At 33.9% G+C, this 18,579-nt stretch overlaps 1 protein-coding gene across 1 annotated transcript in view; it reads right to left on the bottom strand.

Annotated features, from left to right (window-relative positions):
- The window catches only part of LOC120423524 (relaxin receptor 2-like), a 92,921-nt gene that overhangs the window by 32,652 nt on the left and 41,690 nt on the right, over positions 1 to 18,579 (bottom strand). Inside the window, exons 7-16 of the mRNA XM_039587374.2 lie at positions 18,043 to 18,114; positions 17,846 to 17,917; positions 17,683 to 17,754; positions 17,416 to 17,628; positions 17,254 to 17,325; positions 9,487 to 9,558; positions 9,190 to 9,306; positions 6,172 to 6,357; positions 5,634 to 6,107; positions 1,392 to 1,465 (exon numbers count right to left, since the gene is read on the bottom strand). Of these exons, the coding sequence (XP_039443308.1) occupies positions 1,392 to 1,465; positions 5,634 to 6,107; positions 6,172 to 6,357; positions 9,190 to 9,306; positions 9,487 to 9,558; positions 17,254 to 17,325; positions 17,416 to 17,628; positions 17,683 to 17,754; positions 17,846 to 17,917; positions 18,043 to 18,114 (1,424 nt within the window). The remainder of the gene's footprint in view (positions 1 to 1,391; positions 1,466 to 5,633; positions 6,108 to 6,171; positions 6,358 to 9,189; positions 9,307 to 9,486; positions 9,559 to 17,253; positions 17,326 to 17,415; positions 17,629 to 17,682; positions 17,755 to 17,845; positions 17,918 to 18,042; positions 18,115 to 18,579) is intronic.

The raw sequence follows: 18,579 nt of genomic DNA on the forward strand, positions 1-18,579 counted from the left end.
GTCGTGCTATCTTGTCGCACCCGCCATTTCGACGTTTCGAGAAAAACACGTTTTAATGTTTGACCTTGAATAAACAAAAAAATAGAGCACGCAATGTAAACAAACACGTTTTGTTTGGCTGACCATTCTGTGCATTGTCCCAAAGTTTGGTTGAAGTTGGTTGCCGGAGTCCCGAGTTATAATTACAAATGTTTACGGTAGTCGAGCTTGTTCCTGTGTCAAACGTGTTCTGACCTGAAATCCCTTTGGCCAATTGTCGCACTTACATCAATTTTCAGGCTGTGTCAAGATAGCACGACAAGATTGAAACTTCTTTCATATTAAAAGTGACAAAAATGCACGAAGTTCAGGATTGAAATCGAATCTTGGGGATCTGTGAAGGTCAAAAGGTGAGGCATTGTGAGCTGCACAAAATGGCGTTCCTAACTCAATTTGGCCCAAAATGAACGTAAGACAAGTTAGCATGTCGGCGACGAGGTGATACAGAGACCAGGCTGTACTGGAATTTTATTAAATTATTCGTAGAAGGCGTAGATTGCGAGATAAAATGTTGGTGTGTTTAAGAAAGTTGCTCAACATCTTTTTAGATGAGAAAAATATAGATCCAAACATATTTCTGGAAAGGTAGATTTTCTAAAGCACCTTAATTGTGAACTATCCTAATTTTCAACCAAGTTAAAAGTTGCCTCATTTCGTTTGCAACAAATCCAAAGCTAAAAGAAACACGCAATTTTTCGGAAAATTATTGTTTTAACAAATTGTGTGATCTGGAACTGTGCACTGTATTAAATCGATATGATATGTTGATATCGATCGATAAGAAATCTTAACCCTTTACAAACGATAAACTTTCATTCCACTGGAACTATTTTTTGGGATGATCCATTTCCAAGTACTGTCTTTTTTAACCTGGCATTATTATCGCTATACTTTCGCACTTATTTATAGCTCACTGAGAAACTATTGGTACAAATGTCACCCCGTCCAACAGTTTACGCCCATTTCACTTGGAAAGACGCGACCTGACATTATAGACACACTATTCTTTTACAACGCTCGCACTATCACAATTTCCACCCGACCACTGCAAAATTTATAGTCCAACGATCATTTGATGCTAATGTCGTTGGTAGGTTTGATCCCACGGAAAAAAAAACTTCGTATTTGTGTCATTTAACGAAAAAGCTTTTCACTTTAGCCCATTACACACCGGACATAAAGTTAGCTTTTTCTCAAACTTTTCGGTGACGGTTCCGTTAATGGAATTGTAACCACCCCCAAATCATCAATCAGGAAGTTTTCCTTTGTTACGTAAAAAAAAGTGTCCAAAGAAGTTGTCCCCGCTGGGCGAGGAACGCGTCTATTTCCGTTTGATGTGCCCAAAAACTTACCTCCCAAGGCCACCAATTTGACGACAATCACCGGCATCCAGCAGAGGCAATCGGTCGCAACGATGATTGCGAATCTGTAACGGGAGAAAGAACATGGTCAGTGTTGGAAAAATGTTGATAATTCTCCGCATTGTGAAAATAGATTTCGGAAAGAATAGATACAGGAAAGTTATAACAAATAAATCTCTTTTTAATCACTGAGCTGCAGCTCAGCCTACCATACAAAGGCAGCATTGGGCCTTCTTTGAGACAGTTAAATGAAGCCTAGAAATGGTGGATTTTGGGCAAAGAAAGATACATCGATGGGAAACAAGAGCGAATAAATTGTGATCTGTCACACAGCGTGAAGAATTTTTTTTTACTGCTGGAGTATTGAATAGTTTCCTTGAGGAGAAACCTTGATTGGTGTAGGCAGCATTTGAATTTTAAGGTAGAGAATTTGACGTTTTTTTCGGTAATTTGGAAAACATGCACGAAGGATGAAATCAAACACATGGAAACCGACGCAAAACGAGAGTTGAGGGAAAAAGCTAAAAATAAACAGTTTTCTTCAAGTTTGCTCTAACAATGTCCTTTTAATTTAAAAAAAGTATTCATTGTCTGCTGAATTGCATGAAAAATTCTTACAAATAAAAAATCAAACAATTCTTTGTGACTTTTGTTAACAGAGTATATTTTTTTCATTTTATTTATGTTTATTCATTTGTTAATACTTATCTTTATAAAAATCTGCCCAAAAAAACATTTTTCATCATCAGTTTGTCAATATTATTTTCATACAAATTTGTCAGCTGTCCATACAGCATGTAAAAATTAAAAAAAATCTGTATGATTTTGAAGGATTTTTTAGATCGATTTGATGTCTTTGGCAAAGTTGTAAGTATAAACCAGAACTACACAGAAAAAACACACGAAAAAATTGCGTATTTTTCAAAAATCACTTTTCGTCACTAAGCATTGATTCAAAAACACTATTTTATTTATTTTTCATATGTTTTAGGGGAAATTCCAGAAATGGAAAAAAATCTTTGACCAAGTTTTGTTTTTTTTTAATATTGTTTAAAAAAAAACAAAACAAAAGGCCTTATTATTTGAAATTGAAATTAAGCCATGCTTGGAAAAAGTCTTTTATAATGCTATTTACACCAGTCGAATTGTTCTTCTATCATAATTTAACAAAATATTTAAGTATTATTTTCGAAAAAAAAACATCGAAATTTTCCAAAAAAAAACAAAAACTCAGAACAACTTTTTGAAACAACAATTATTTATAACATTTTCAAATGTTGGGCTGGATTCAGATTCACATAAATTTTTAAGCAAAAATCTTATTAAAAAAATAGGGTTCTAATTAAAAACTTTATCTGGATGTTTTGTAATTTATTTTTTTTGAGTCTGCTTTGGTCGTTTTTTATTTCTGGAGTTTTTTTTTTAGAAAAAAGGTCCAATAAACCAAATTTTCAGTTTTTGCTTTTTGTGTGTTTTTTAATTCCCCTGTCTTGAGACAGCGGTTTCAAAAACACCCAAAAGGCAAAACAGGAATTTGGTTTATTGGACCTTTTCAAAAAAAAAACTCCCGATTTTAAGTTTGTTATTTTAACGTCAGTTAGGAATGAACATAACGCAATTGAACGCAATTTCTTGTAAATTAAAAGCTTGAGATTCCATTTTATGATGAATTTTAAAAAAAGGTAATTATAAATAAAAGTATAAAATCAACAAAAAATACAAAATAAAATGGTAAGAGCCTGATAAGATTAACTGATAAATTGGAAAAATAGGTGAAGAGAAAAATTAGCAAATCACCTAATGGCAAAACAATAAAAATAAAAATGAGTTGGACATAAGGCGTTTAATCAAAACTCGTTCAAATGACCGTGCAGCTTTCCATAAAAAAAAATTAATAAATAAATAATCAATATTTTCAGCAAAAAAAATTATTCCCATAATGTGACTTTAATGTGCCTAGTTTATATTATTAAAAAGACAGAAATAAAAATAAAAATAATAAAGCAGTCAGCATTTTTAGGCAAAAATGGAATCTCATTACAGTTCATACTCGATTACACCGACCAACAAAATATCTGCGCAGACTCAACTCGAGGGGAAGCATAAAGTTTGGGGTCCCTAGAATCACGTGCATTTTGAATTTTACAAAATCTTTTAGATCTTTTTTTTTAAGTATTTTTTTTAATTATATATTTTTTTAGAATAATTGAAACTTCGGATAATCGAGGCTTTGTATAATCGAATCTGGACTGTATATGATTTTAATGTAGTGAACAATCTTTCTTTTTAATGGAATCAAAAAAAAAATGCTTGTGCAATAGGGTGCCCAGAATATGGGACTTTTTCTCAAAACCTCGCTCCACAAGCTGAATATTGTTCCTTGAGCTATTTTAGGACTCTGAGCCAAATATGAGCAAAATTGGTCAACATTTACCCATTGATACTCGAGGGTGAAGTTTGTATGGGAAAAATCGAAAAAATGTATGAAAAAAAACAATTTTCTTGTTGTTTGGTCTGCACAGAGCGCTATTTCCATCCAAATAGTCTCTAAAGTGAGATTCTTATTGGAAATGTTACGCTCTACAACTTTGTGGAACATACCAAAGCTGTGAAACTTGATCCTGAAAGATTATTAGCTCTTTGAAAATGTCATTTTTGCATGAAAAACCATTTTTTCACCAACTTCAGGCTCGAGTATCAATGGGTTAATCTCAACCAATTTCGCTCAAAATTTGCATAGATGCTTAAAATAACCCAATAAACCGTTTTCCGCTTGTGGAGCAGGGGGTCATTTTTTCTGGGCACCCTATTGTGCAATCAATATAAAACAGTTTAACAAGCATTTTGAAGTTTTTAAGTACTTCTCCATATTTTTATCAAATTTTAGTAGATTTGACATTTGATGCCATGGAAGAATGGGAAGTCATAACATAACATAACATTATAATGAACTAACTCAAACTATGCTTAAGATATCGTCACTTGTGTGCTATCTTGTGACACATCATATATTTTTACAGCAAACGTGTCACAAGATTGCACACAAGCAACGATATAGATAACAGATAAAATGTGAAAATGTATTATTTTTTGTGAAGAGATTTGTATTTTCTTCCTTACAAATATGAATGTTTCAAATACTGACTTGATAGCTTAGAAATCTTTTGTATCAAAGCTATCATTCTTTTCAAGCAAAATTCATAATTGAAAAACGACAAAGAATAGCAAGATTGTCCTTGTTTGATATCGTCTTGTTTTCGTCATATGTTAATTTTTTTTAAAAGGTTTCATTTTTAATTTGTTGTTTACAAAGAAAAAAATTGTGGTGATATTCATCAGAGAATGATGACGGATTTTGCGTCAAAAAATGTGTTACATCACAAACTGGTGATTTTTCATGAGTTCTGATAGTTCTGATTTTTTAGGTGAAATTACTCAAAAAGGAAGTAATATTCAATCAACCATATTTTCAACCATCCAAAATTCCACTTTTTTTCTGTGTAGTTTATTAATGACGCCTAGGACTAATCATACAATGTGATAGCATATTAAGAAAATTGACGCAGAATCGAAAATTATTTCATAATGCCAAATTGGCAATCGAAACTCCTTAATTTGAAAATCAAAAATAGTCAAGATTATCACAGACGTACAGAGATATCGATTTCCCACAAGCAAAAATTTATAAACCTTCATCATCTGCAGCAAACAGGACATGTTGGAAAAATTTCGACACCAGAGATCCTGGGAGCTAGCTCTTCACAGCAAGAACGATTTCAGAAACACAAAATAAAACGATAACTCATTTTCCCACACGTATGAACGTACGATGACAAGGAAGGACCAACCCGTTGGATCCGCATCCACTTCAAACTCTGCGCACAAGCACCAACAGCATCAACGATAAAGTGCCGAAAAATCCAGTCAGAAAGCTGTCTCCACCTTGGTCTTCACTGAGTTTTAGTGGTAGTTGTTGTGTGTGTATGATTTTGCTTGCGTTCCGGAAAATTGAATTCTTTTTCTCTGGCTTGGGGAAAATTTTCCACAAATTTGGTTTCCGGTAGAGAAACAGTGTGTGTATGCTTGTGTTCATAAACAACCAAAAACCTGGTTAATATTAGTTCAGAGGGTTAAGGGCACCGGAGTTATGTTCAACAACACTCTGAACAGCTTGGTGTGACCTAACATCTTTCGTAAACAGTTTTGTTCAAAATGGGAAAAATGACTACTCACCTCCTTGCGACGATCTTCTCACGGCAGTTGAGCGTGTTCCGAACTTCGTTCCGCGACACCCTGATGGCCTGCAACATTCGCAGATAGGACGTCCCAATGAACACCAGCGAAAACGTATTCACCAGGATAAACAGCCCCGCCGAGTACTGCCAGCCCATGGCGTACGGATCGTGGATGTGAATCGACAGGCAGACGCCATTCGAGCCGTAAAAGTGCGACCCAAAATAGTCCGTTGCCGACAGCGGAGCAGCTGCAGCGGCCGCGGCCACTCCCCACAGCAGCGCCAGCCGCATGATGACCCGGGTCTTGCTGTTGGATCGCTGGTACAGCGGTCGCGTCACCGAGATCAACCGATCCCACGTGACCAGCGTCAGCAGCAACGTCGACGACTGACAGCTCAGCGTGCTCAGGAAGCCGCAGAAGGCGCAAACCGCACTCGAGCGCCACTCCTCGTCCCAGTGCAGGTACTCCCCCCTTGAAAAGGTAAGAAACAATCTTAGTCACAGAACCCATGGAAGTGCCCTAACCCGAAACTCACCGGAACATGATGTCGGCCGTGGCGATGATCGTCAGGTAGATGCCCATCATCAGGTCGCTCGCGGCCAGATGGCGCAGGTACAGCGAGTGTTCCGCGTGGGCCTGGCTGCTTCGCGTTCCGACCAGGTACCGGCCGAACAGGACCAGCAGATTGCCAACGACGCCGACGGCGGCCATTATCCACACGCTAAATTGTGAAAGTGGTGATTGTTGGGGGGTTTAAAAATTCTTACAATTCTCTTAAAATTATTTTTTTCATGGCTAAGTATGAATCTTTCGGAATGATAACAACTATTCAGAATGAGAAGTGGATGAAACCTAGAATTTAAAACCACGTAGAGTTAACCCTCTACTGCCCAATTTTTTTCGATTTTTTTTATTTTTCCCGTGTTCAGGAGGTCATTTTGAGCAACTTTTGTTCTACGAAAAACTTGACTTCTCTTGTTTTATGTTTCTACCACCTCCAATCATTACATTTTGCCAATCTAATTTTTTCATGTTTTTACAGTCACTTTTTCAATTTTTGCTTGTTTTTCACATTTTCTGCTATAAAATGGTACCATTATCCTTTTAAATTGTAAAAAAAGCGTTGAGGCATAGTCTGGGACACTAGAAAAATTACTGCATACTCCTTTTTACTTAAAATATAGGAAATGTTATTAAAAAACACAGCCAAAGTTGACCCATAAAAAAATTACATATTTAAAAACATTGGCAAAGTCACATAAAACAAGTAAAATTTCCAACCCAAACATTTTCTAAAATTTTAAGAGTTCTTCTTTCTAATGCATTTTAAGGATCAAAAATTGATTGAAAAATGGATTATTGACGATTTTTTAAATCGAAGCCCATCTAAAGGAGGGGTTGGATTGTAGAGGGTTAAGGTGGTCCTGTTTCCTAAAACCCCATAAGCCATTTCCTATCATTATCTTTTATTTGCTTCGTAATTTGGAAAATAAGCAGCAATCAAATCATTCAACAAAGGTTCAAGACTACACCAAAAAAATGATGGTAATATAAGATCTGAGAATGAATCATAAAATCATAAAATCATAAAATCATAAAATCATAAAATCATAAAATCATAAAATCATAAAATCATAAAATCATAAAATCATAAAATCATAAAATCATAAAATCATAAAATCATAAAATCATAAAATCATAAAATCATAAAATCATAAAATCATAAAATCATAAAATCATAAAATCATAAAATCATAAAATCATAAAATCATAAAATCATAAAATCATAAAATCATAAAATCATAAAATCATAAAATCATAAAATCATAAAATCATAAAATCATAAAATCATAAAATCATAAAATCATAAAATCATAAAATCATAAAATCATAAAATCATAAAATCATAAAATCATAAAATCATAAAATCATAAAATCATAAAATCATAAAATCATAAAATCATAAAATCATAAAATCATAAAATCATAAAATCATAAAATCATAAAATCATAAAATCATAAAATCATAAAATCATAAAATCATAAAATCATAAAATCATAAAATCATAAAATCATAAAATCATAAAATCATAAAATCATAGAATCATAAAATCATAGAATCATAAATTTTTTAAAATAATAGTTTTAAGTTTTAAGTTTTAAGTTTTAAGTTTTAAGTTTTAAGTTTTAAGTTTTAAGTTTTAAGTTTTAAGTTTTAAGTTTTAAGTTTTAAGTTTTAAGTTTTAAGTTTTAAGTTTTAAGTTTTAAGTTTTAAGTTTTAAGTTTTAAGTTTTAAGTTTTAAGTTTTAAGTTTTAAGTTTTAAGTTTTAAGTTTTAAGTTTTAAGTTTTAAGTTTTAAGTTTTAAGTTTTAAGTTTTAAGTTTTAAGTTTTAAGTTTTAAGTTTTAAGTTTTAAGTTTTAAGTTTTAAGTTTTAAGTTTTAAGTTTTAAGTTTTAAGTTTTAAGTTTTAAGTTTTAAGTTTTAAGTTTTAAGTTTTAAGTTTTAAGTTTTAAGTTTTAAGTTTTAAGTTTTAAGTTTTAAGTTTTAAGTTTTAAGTTTTAAGTTTTTAGTTTTTAGTTTTTAGTTTTTAGTTTTTAGTTTTTAGTTTTTAGTTTTTAGTTTTTAGTTTTTAGTTTTTAGTTTTTAGTTTTTAGTTTTTAGTTTTTAGTTTTTAGTTTTTAGTTTTTAGTTTTTAGTTTTTAGTTTCAAGTTAGCTACATGATAAATCAAATTGCACCGCCAACTTTCAGTGGAGGTATCGATATCAGCGTATTCTGCGACGAATTAGCCTTTCCGACTTTAACCATATTCTTAAACGCTGGAACGTCACCCATGGAGTACGCTCTCATCGACGGTCTCGGAACGTATCACAAACTACGCAACCAGTGTGCTTCAATGAGGAACTACACCTTCGCATTGCAACCGGGAAAGTTTCTACGCATTGAAGGAGGCGAATCGTTCATGGTTTTGGATGGGTCTAATTTGAGAGAGTCGACGGAAACCTCGAGCAATTGTTCTGGATTGGAGTTCTTTTACAAAAGGCAATATTTTATTTTGGTTTTTTGGTGTTTTGCGTCATGGTTGGAGTGGTCAAAATCGTTGAGCGCTGATTTTCTTTTGTAAAAAAAAAACAAAAAAAAATTTTTCAAGGAGGCACCAACTATCTTCAGTTGAATTGAGCACCGTTTAAGTCATGCAATCCCTCTAAATCAAGATTGTTGTGTCACCATTTTCAACAAAAAGAAGATAAAAGAAGCCACTAATTTCGCTTCCAAAATAAGCACGCTGCATGTGATCTCCCACGTAGAACGAGACTCCGAAAGCAAATCATGAAAAATTTAATTAAACTTTGCAATTTTGGTGGGGGGGTGGGGTCAAAACCGCTTGGGATGGCTTTGGTGAACGATTTTCAAAATGACAATCACGCTCCATAAAAACTCTAATACGTTTAATTAATGGCATTCCCCCCCCCCTCCCCACGCACGAAGCAGCTATCAGTTTCAAATCAAACGTGACTTGTACCTTATTGATTGGTGTGACATTCAAATCTCACCTGGTCCTCAGCACCGGATTGTCCAGCAGGTGGCTCTTGCTGCTGATGCCGTCACCACGTGGCTCGCAGACGCGCACGTGGAGGGCCGCCTTGCAGTGGTGGAACTCGGAAAAGTGTCTGCAAAGTTAGGGGGAATCACTCATGATGGTATTTCAAGAAATAGAGTGATCTTATAATATAAAATTGACAAAATTTAGACCACACTATTGAAAGTCATGCTAAATTGAATAAAACTTCCACAATTTTTTTGAAATCAGAACCCCACTCCAGAATTGCCGGAAGGATTTCGGTACTTACATGTGATTCAAGCTGGTGAGATTTTCCAGCACACGTCGGTCAATCCTGGCAAATTTGTTTCCCTTCAGATTCCTGGTGATGAAAGAACAAGTGACTAGCTTTTCTAACCCTTTTCTCCCACCCTCACAGACAAATGGACGATTTTTACGCAGCCGTTTTGAAAGAAGAAAACATCAACTCGGACGAATAAACATTTTGTGGTTAATATTTTTAGTGTTTATGATAATTTTGATTAAATGGTCCAATTTTGTTTGAACAATATAAAATACGTTTCAAGTTTTCCAAAATTGTAATAATTGCATACCCAAGCAGACGGTAATAACTTGGGAATAACATATTTTGATATTTGAAAATACTTGGCCAATAACATTTTATGTTATTTACACAGAAAAAAAAATCATGGTAATATTACATCTGGGAAGGGGTACATCTTTTATGTCAGAAAAAATGTGGAATTTTACCTCTGAAAATGTGTATTTTTACCACTTTTCTGGTGTAATGTCACTTTTTCAGTCTTAATTGAGGTAAAATTACATCATAAAAGAGGTAATATTCAACCTTCCAAAATTAAAGCTTCCAAATTTACACAATTTTTTTCTGTGTATAACAGGATTTGTTATTCGTCGTTATGATTTTTATGTTATTGGATTGTTATTGTAATAACAGACTAATAACACTTTTAGTTATTCTTCGAACAAATCATTGTTATTCTTTTTTGTTATTTTAGCAACTAATCCGATCATCCCAATAACAGTTGGAGTAATTCTTCCATAGCAAAAAATGTTATTAAAAAGTTGTTTTAGCTTTCAACCAATTACAGACCAATAACTATTTTTGTTATGATAACATAAACTGTTATTAAGCTCTTATGCAAAAATGGATTTTGCAAGAATATTCCAAAACACTTTCTGTTATTTTAACAATATTTGTTATTGAAACGGCATGAATTTTGTTATTACCGTCTGCCCGGGTACCTTAACCAAACTCTCACTTCATGAAATCTGCCCAGAAAAGCATAACCCTGGATTTTCGTTCAAGATTTTTAACTCATTTCAATACTTTTGAATACTAAGGGGAGTTTTCCTTTTCGGATCAAATTTCAATTTTCAGCTTATCAATACATTATCCGATGCAGTAGAGTATTATCTAGATAGGGAGCTAAGAGCTATTTTTCATAAATAGCCAAAATCCACCAAGATATTTCTGAATTTGAGTTACTCTTTTAACGCGGAAGTGTTACAGTTTTTTTTCGAAAATTTCTTCTAAAAGTTAAATTCTCAAAATTCGTGTTTTAATTTAAGCATTTTATGTATTTAAGGAGACCAAAAAAGGCGTCTTTTGTGCTTGAATTTACGATCTACAGCATTGCCTTGGCGTTCTCGATTGCGAGATTCCTACTCGGAACTAGGTGTTGACAATTGCAAACCTCTTTTTACACCTAAGCTCTATCCACCCCGGGATTCGAACTGACCTTTGGATTGTTAGTCCAACTGCCTACCAGCGACTCCACCGAGGCAGGACCCGGGGAGACGACTCCTACTCCTGGACTGAGCTAACGACCTAACCTTTTGAGGTTAGTCCGGGGCCAACATTTACTTCCCGTCCGACGGAAGGCGTGATCAGACAAATCTCGTCTCGAAAAATGCCACCGGGACCTTCTGGGATCAAACCCAGGCCGACTGGGTGAGAGGCAACCACGCTTACCCCTACACCACGGTTCCCGGCTGTAAAATATCTGACACGCAAAACATTCTTTATTAATTTTTGGATTCAAAATCATGTTTGCAATCGAAATTGACTTTACAAATATAATTAAAAACATGCGTTATTTTCAAATTGAAGTCATTTTCAAATTGAAATTATCGAAAAGTATCCAGTTTTAAAAGGAAAAAGAAAACTCCAACAATTTTACTCACCTAAAAATCCGAATTCTAGTATCTCAGTATCCGTAATTATTGTTTAGATTTTCAGTTTTTAGAAATGAAGCTTTTATACAATTTTCTGCTCTTTCAGTAATAGACCGATTCTTAGCACTTGTTTACCAAGTAGTCATTTTTTCAAGTTAAACTTTGGATGGTTCTGATAATTTTCCATGTTTTCCAACAATTTGAACCAAACAAAAAACATATTTCCACACCAAAGTTCCTATTCTAAATATATCTGTGAGCAGATGTTGTAAAATGTATAAACGCTGGAATTTTTTAATTTTCCCAACTTTTTTAAATAATAGCTCAAATTAATGGATGGACTGCAGATATTTAATCAATCTAAACCAGTGTTTCTCAACCTTTTGCGATCCATTCCCCCCTTGACTGCTTTAGAAGAACTTCATTCCCCCCCTTATTTTTAATTTACTGGTATCAATGCATAAATATAATTACATTTTTTTAGGTTTGCAAAAAGATTACAATTTTCATAGCAAATTAATGTGTAAATTACGCAATAAACTATAGTAGGTATTTTAAATCATTGTATTTTAATTTAAAAAAACTTACAGACAACGCAGGTTTGATTTTGATTGATTATTTGTTTATTTGATCAATTTCTAGGTTTCTTTTCGTTTAAATTACAATAAATAAATATAATTTTGAAATATGTACAAATATTAAATAAAATTTATAATTATCTGCGGCAGAAGACAAATTACTCTCAAAACTGTGAAGTATTCCTGCAATCTTAAATAATATTTGAAGCACTTTTTTTCAATTTCCAATTATTTGAAAAAATTGTTCTTGTTAAAAAATGTACAAAAATCTGACAGAAACAAGTATAAAAAATCTGCTTGTGTCCTAAAAATACAAATGCCTGAGAAATGGTAAAAAAAATCATTTTATTGTTTCAAGAAATGTCAATTTCACACAAATTGAAACGTTATTAATTATTTTTTGGAAAAAAAAACAAATGTTGTTATTACTAATCAAAGAAACTGAACTCTCATTCCCCCCCTAGAATGGCCAAATTCCCCCCCAGGGGGGAATTCCTCACCGGTTGAGAAACACTGATCTAAACGGTATTTTATAGTGAAATGACCCTTTTATAAGCCCTCTTATTGACAAAAGCTGATTCTGTAGGTATAAAATTATACAGGACATTTGAAAAGGAGGTATATGGAAGCGTTGTCCCGTCACGAAAAATGACAATAGTTTAATTTGCAATAGTTCGTGAAATCGGTTTTGCATCATATTCTGGATTCTCTTCGTACTCAAAAAACCCTTTAAAATGCTTATTAGAAATCGAAAATTGGTCAAAAGGAACCAGAGTTACGACTGACGCAAGTTTGCGTTGTCCCGTCACGCTAATTTTTTGGTCAAGGCACGAATTCAAAAAAGGTGCTCATTTTTCGTGTCTAGAACCAAATCGTGTAACAGGCCAGTTTTTGATCGATCTAGACTAAATCGACCCTCCAGAATCCAAATTTGCCTGTTGATTTTCCTGAGTCTCAAAGGGAAGCGAGATATTCAAGATGGCGTCTAATATGGCGGCAGAATGGAAGAAACCACCATAAAAGGATTTTTAAGTTCAATCAACTAGTCAAATTTAACTAATTTGGGGTCGCTGAACTCGAATATGAGCCATATAATACTCAAAAGTACTCAGAGAATGTGCTATCCAAGATGGTGGCCAAGATGGCGAACCTAAAATATTGGATTTTTTTATACAGAAATGTAACAGGCAGTCAACAGGTCAAATTTAATTAATTTGGGGATGCTGAACTCGAATATAACCCTTAGAATATTCTAAAGTCCTTAGAACAGTCTGTGCGGCATAATGCCGAATACGGTGACAAATAAATAAATAAGTACTCAGGGAATGCATTTCAATTTTCTAGCTTCGCCATATTGGCCGCCATCTTGGATTGCACATTACCTTAGTACTTTGTAGTATTAGACGGCTCATATTCAAGTTCAGCGATCCCAAATTAGATAAATTTGATCCGTTGATTGCCTGTTACACATCTGAAAAAAAATCAAAGTTTTCAGCTTCGCCATATTGGCCGCCATGTTGGATTGCACATTCCCTGAGTACTTTGGAGTATTCTATGGCACATATTCAAGTTCAGCGACCCCAAATTAGTTGAATTTGACCCGTTGATTGCCTACATCTAAAAAAAAAACAAATTTTCTAGCTTCGCCATATTGTGGTTTGGTTGAGCGTTTTAGCAGAATGCATTGTATTGTATTGTATTCGCCATATTGGCCGCCATCTTGGATTGCACATTTTTAGTATTTTGAAATATTCTAAAGCTCATATTTGAGTTCAGCAACCCTTTGTTAAATTTGACCTGTTCATTGCCGATTACATTTCTTTATAAAATATCGAATATTATAGCACCGCCATATTGGCCGCCATTTTGGATTGCACATTCCCTGAATACTTTGGAGTATTCTAGGAGTCATATTTGAGCTCAGCGACCCCAAATTAGTCAAAGTTGACTAGTCAGTAGAGATTTTCACAATTGCTTCATTTCGTGACGGGACAACGCGAGCAAAACCCTCTTTTGCGAAATGTCTGCGCTGTCCCGTCACGAAACGAAGTACCTGTCAAATCCACAAAATTTGACGAAATTAGGTGATCTAGGAAGCAAAATCTTCGTTTTTCATTTTAGAAACAACTGTAGAAAAGGGTTTTTCCAAAAACTTACTAGGAGAGCAGAGTTCTTCACTTTTGTGTATAAAAATCAAAATGATCCAATTGTACGATGTTGTCCCGTCACGCTACATATGTATCTCACTTGACTCAAACTTTTTGTTTTTAAATGTCTGCTGGAGTGAATCTTGTAGGAAATTTAATGTACTTTCCAAATTTGTATAAATATTGGTACCATTTCCCACAGATTTTAAAGTTATCAGCAAAAAACTGAAAACATATGCGTACAAACGTTGTCCCGTCACGAAAGAATCGGTCAATAATAGATTTTAAATTTTAGAATCAAGCCAAATGTTGATTATGTCCAAATTAAGTTTCTGTAGCTCATCATTTGAAAATCGGAAAAAATAAGTTCTTTTAGATTGTTAAGTTTAATTTCGAACCAATGGTTAGAAAATTTCACAATAGTTTCAATTAACATTAAAAATCCACCAAATCAATCAATGGTATTTTAGACGTCGTAATTTTTTTTCCTAAATTTTAATATTTACCCACTCACACAAACATTTTTTCTTAAGAATTGGTATTTATACCCTGTTCAGTTTGAATTTTTTAGCAACTTTAGTTCTACGAAGAACTTCATTTCTCTTTTTTATGTTTTCCTTATTTTATTTTAATTTTTTTTTATCAACCTAGAAAAAAATACATTGTAAAACACAACAAAAATAATTGTCTATATACATGTGAGGAAGTTACCAACATCATGATTGATCAAATATTCACAGAAAAAAAAATGATGGTAATATTCATCATGAAATGGTGACAGATTTTGTGTCGAAAAAAATGATAAATTTTACCTCTGAAAACGATTCATTTTCATCAGTTTTTGATGAATATACATCAGGTTTACATTTTTACACATTTTTTATGTAATATTATTCAAAAAAAGAGGTAATATTCAACCTACTAAATTTTCAACATTCCAAAATTCAACTTTTTCTTCTGTGTTTTTTTCTAATATTTTAAAGTTTTAGCCACTGCCCGAACAGACGGTAATAACTAAATTCATGCCATTTCAATAACAAATACTGTTAAAATAACAGAAAGTGTTATGGAATATTCTTGCAAAATCCACTTTTGCATAAGAGTTCAATAACAGTTCATTTTATCATAACAAAATTTGTTATCGGTCTGATATTGATTGAAAGCCAAAACAACTTGGGAAAAACATTTTTTGTTATGGAAGAATATGGATTAGTTGTTAAAATAACAAAAAAGAATAACAAAGATTTGTTCGAAGAATAACTTAAAATGTTATTAGTCTGTTATTACAATAATAATCCAATAACAAAAAAAAAATCATAACGACGAATAACAAATCTTGTTATAAATAACATAAAATGTTATTGACCTAGTATTTTCAAATATCAAACAATGTTATTCCCAAGTTATTTCCGTCTGCTCGGGTACTAAATAACAATTTTAAATGTGAATATTTAGTTTTACTTTAGAAATATAGTATCCACAAAAATTACCCCTGGAAAATATTTTCGAATGCTGAATTTCTACGTTGCACACTAGGATAACTTAACCGAATTAGACATTATCAAGATGAATGAGGAAATTTTAAAGTGGAAGGATACGTGACATATCTTGGACTTGCTTTTGACAAGAACCTTACTTACAAGGGTCACATTAAATGAATACAGGTTAAATGTAATAAGTATATTAAATGTTTGTTTCCACTCATAAACAGGAATTCTAGACTATCAATTTATAAACAAATTTTCAGACCTGACATGCTCTATGCTCTGCTGAACAAGCTGTTGCTTAACCAGGAAGAAAAAACTTCAGAGGATTCAGAACAAAATTCTGAAAATGATTCTTAAACTTCCTCCCTGGTTCAGCACCAGTGAACTTCATCAATTAGCCTAAGTTGACACTTTGGACATTATGTTCAATAAAATATTTGATGCATTTCGATTAGATCGGTAAACCGTCTCAAAAATTTACCGAAAACCGGTAGTAACATGAACAATAACAAACTTTTGTTTCGGTAACATTTTTTCCAAATTCGGTAGTTTTTTAGCTAACCGAACTGTTGTTCGGAAAATTCGGTAAAATTTACCGAATTCGGTACAAAAATCTAAGTGTGTATTAGGGTTTATTGTGTGTACTAGGCTAAACTCCAAATTTGAGCTCATTCTGACCACGGGAACCCCTCCCTCTAATCGCTTGAATTTTGTATGAGAAAAATCGTCAAAATGTATCGAGAAAAGCTTTTACCTGTGGAAGTCATCCAATCTTTATAAATTCTCAGATGTAGGACCTTCATTAAATTAAGAACAACTTTCTTGAAGACACCATATTTTTAGGATTTTTTGATAAAAAGTTATTAGCTTCTGAAAATGACCGTTTCTGCGCGGCCGGCTCAAAGATCAGAATGAGCTCAAATTTGGAATTTAGCCTAGGAATGGGTCAATCTTTGATTTCAAGGGGTAGCCCCGAGAAAGCCCAGATATTGACCACCCTAGTGTGTATGGCCTACACATAAAACATTTTGTGCCGGAATTTTTTTTTAATGCTCAAAAATGAAAATTATGTGGAATAAAAAAAAATCTAGCTTTACAATATAATAACCCCAGTTTTTGTATCTTTCTTTAGAAATCTTAAGATTTATATGAAAACTTGGTTAAATTATTTTTATTAAATTTCGAAAATTCTAAACGAAACAAATCTTATATCTTGCTACCGATTTTTGGTAACATTTTGTTCGGTTTATTTGTTTTTGTTATTTGACAGGCGGTTTACCGATTTTTCAACTATCGAATTCGGTAAAAAAAAACTAAGTGTGTAGTCTGTCTTGTTTTTCAGGTGGGAAAGATATGCTTCTCTGAACAGTTCCTCTGGTACAAACAAATTTCAGCGCAACCTAGGGCCACCCAGGGGCTCGCTAGTTTTGTGTAGCTTTTAAACCCAGTCTCGTCTATTTGTCTGTGCTGTGGAGGATAAGTTCGTCACATACACACAAACACAGTCTGGTCGAGTCGACAAGTACCACAGCTTTTCTAGCGGTATTGTCGACATTGAGAAAGGATTTTGTGGTTGGTTTTGGAAGGGTTTGTCAGTTTGCCAAATGAGTTTGGGAGAGTAATCTCTAAAGAGTGCACGCAAACTTACATGGTAGTTATATTATTGATTCCGGCAAACGAACCGAGTTGGAAGTAGCTTATTTCGTTGTCATTTAAAAATCTGGAAAAAGCGGAACGAAACGGGAAAATCCCATTACAGTTTACTGTTTATGGACGTGTTTGGCGAGCTGGAATCTGGTTGGCTACTTACAGTCCTAATAAATTCGGTAATTTACTAAAGGTACTGTTGTAGATAAGTCGCAGCTTATTCTCGGACAGATACAGATGCTCGAGCTCGGGCAAATCCAGCGCGTCGAGCGATATCGTCCGGATGTGGTTCTGGGCCAGCGACAGCGTCCGCAGCGTGGGAATTCGCGGAATCATTCCGAGAACCAGTGTGGTGAGTCGATTTTTGTTCAGATATCTGAAAGGTATTGTTCTAATAAAATTATTCAAATAGAATCATATTTTCTCTTACAAAATTTCCAAGCTCTTCAGCGGTTGAAACACCTCCTCGTGTATCGTTTCAATCTGGTTGTCCTTTAGATCGCTGCCGAGGAATAGAGCAAAAAAAAACATCATCAATTTTAAATCAGTTAAACAAAACCCAATCTCCGCAATCAACCCCCACAAGTACTCACAGCTCCTCCAGGTATTCCAGGTTCTCAAAGTTGCGAGCACCGAGTTTGGTTATTTGATTTCCGCTCAGGATGCTGAAAGTGCAGAAAAACCCGGGGACCGGGAAGAAGTGCAGGAAATCGTCTATTAAACACTTGTCAACTGGAGCTACCGCCCACATCCTGTTGGAAGGAGAGGGGGAGGTAAACCCATTACTCACAGTGTGTTCAGTCTGTTCTCCAGCGGGAAGAAGATATCCGGCAGCGATTTTAATCGGTTCTGGTCGAGATGACTGCGAATCAAAACGGGGGCAAAATGGAGAACGGATTATGGGTTGGAACGTAAGGAAAGCGCGCTGTAGTTTGCTGATTACAAAGGAATCAAAGTTTGACGAATGGTTCTCTTTATAATTTGTGGAAGAGTGAAACTATCACCACTTGGTGAAGAAGAAGAAAATTTTGAAAATATACTTAAAAATCAGCACAAATAATAGATAAAAATTAGTTTCATCAACGTCAGTGAAATTCAAATTACAACATAGAAAATCTATCAAAACATTTTTTAAAGTCTGGCTTTTTCTTTTTCACAGAACAGCTCATCTATGAAAAAATGGGATAACTCAGAATTATTATCATACAATTTTTTTAGGAAAGGATAAACTCTAAAAAATGGTTTAAAAAAAAGGTTACTGCTGCCCCTGTACAACTGCTCATTATTTAATTAATGGATAAAATCACACAAAAATACAGAACATACA

Source organism: Culex pipiens, chromosome 3, assembly GCF_016801865.2.
Source record: "Culex pipiens pallens isolate TS chromosome 3, TS_CPP_V2, whole genome shotgun sequence".
NCBI classification, from domain to species: Eukaryota; Metazoa; Arthropoda; class Insecta; order Diptera; family Culicidae; genus Culex; species Culex pipiens.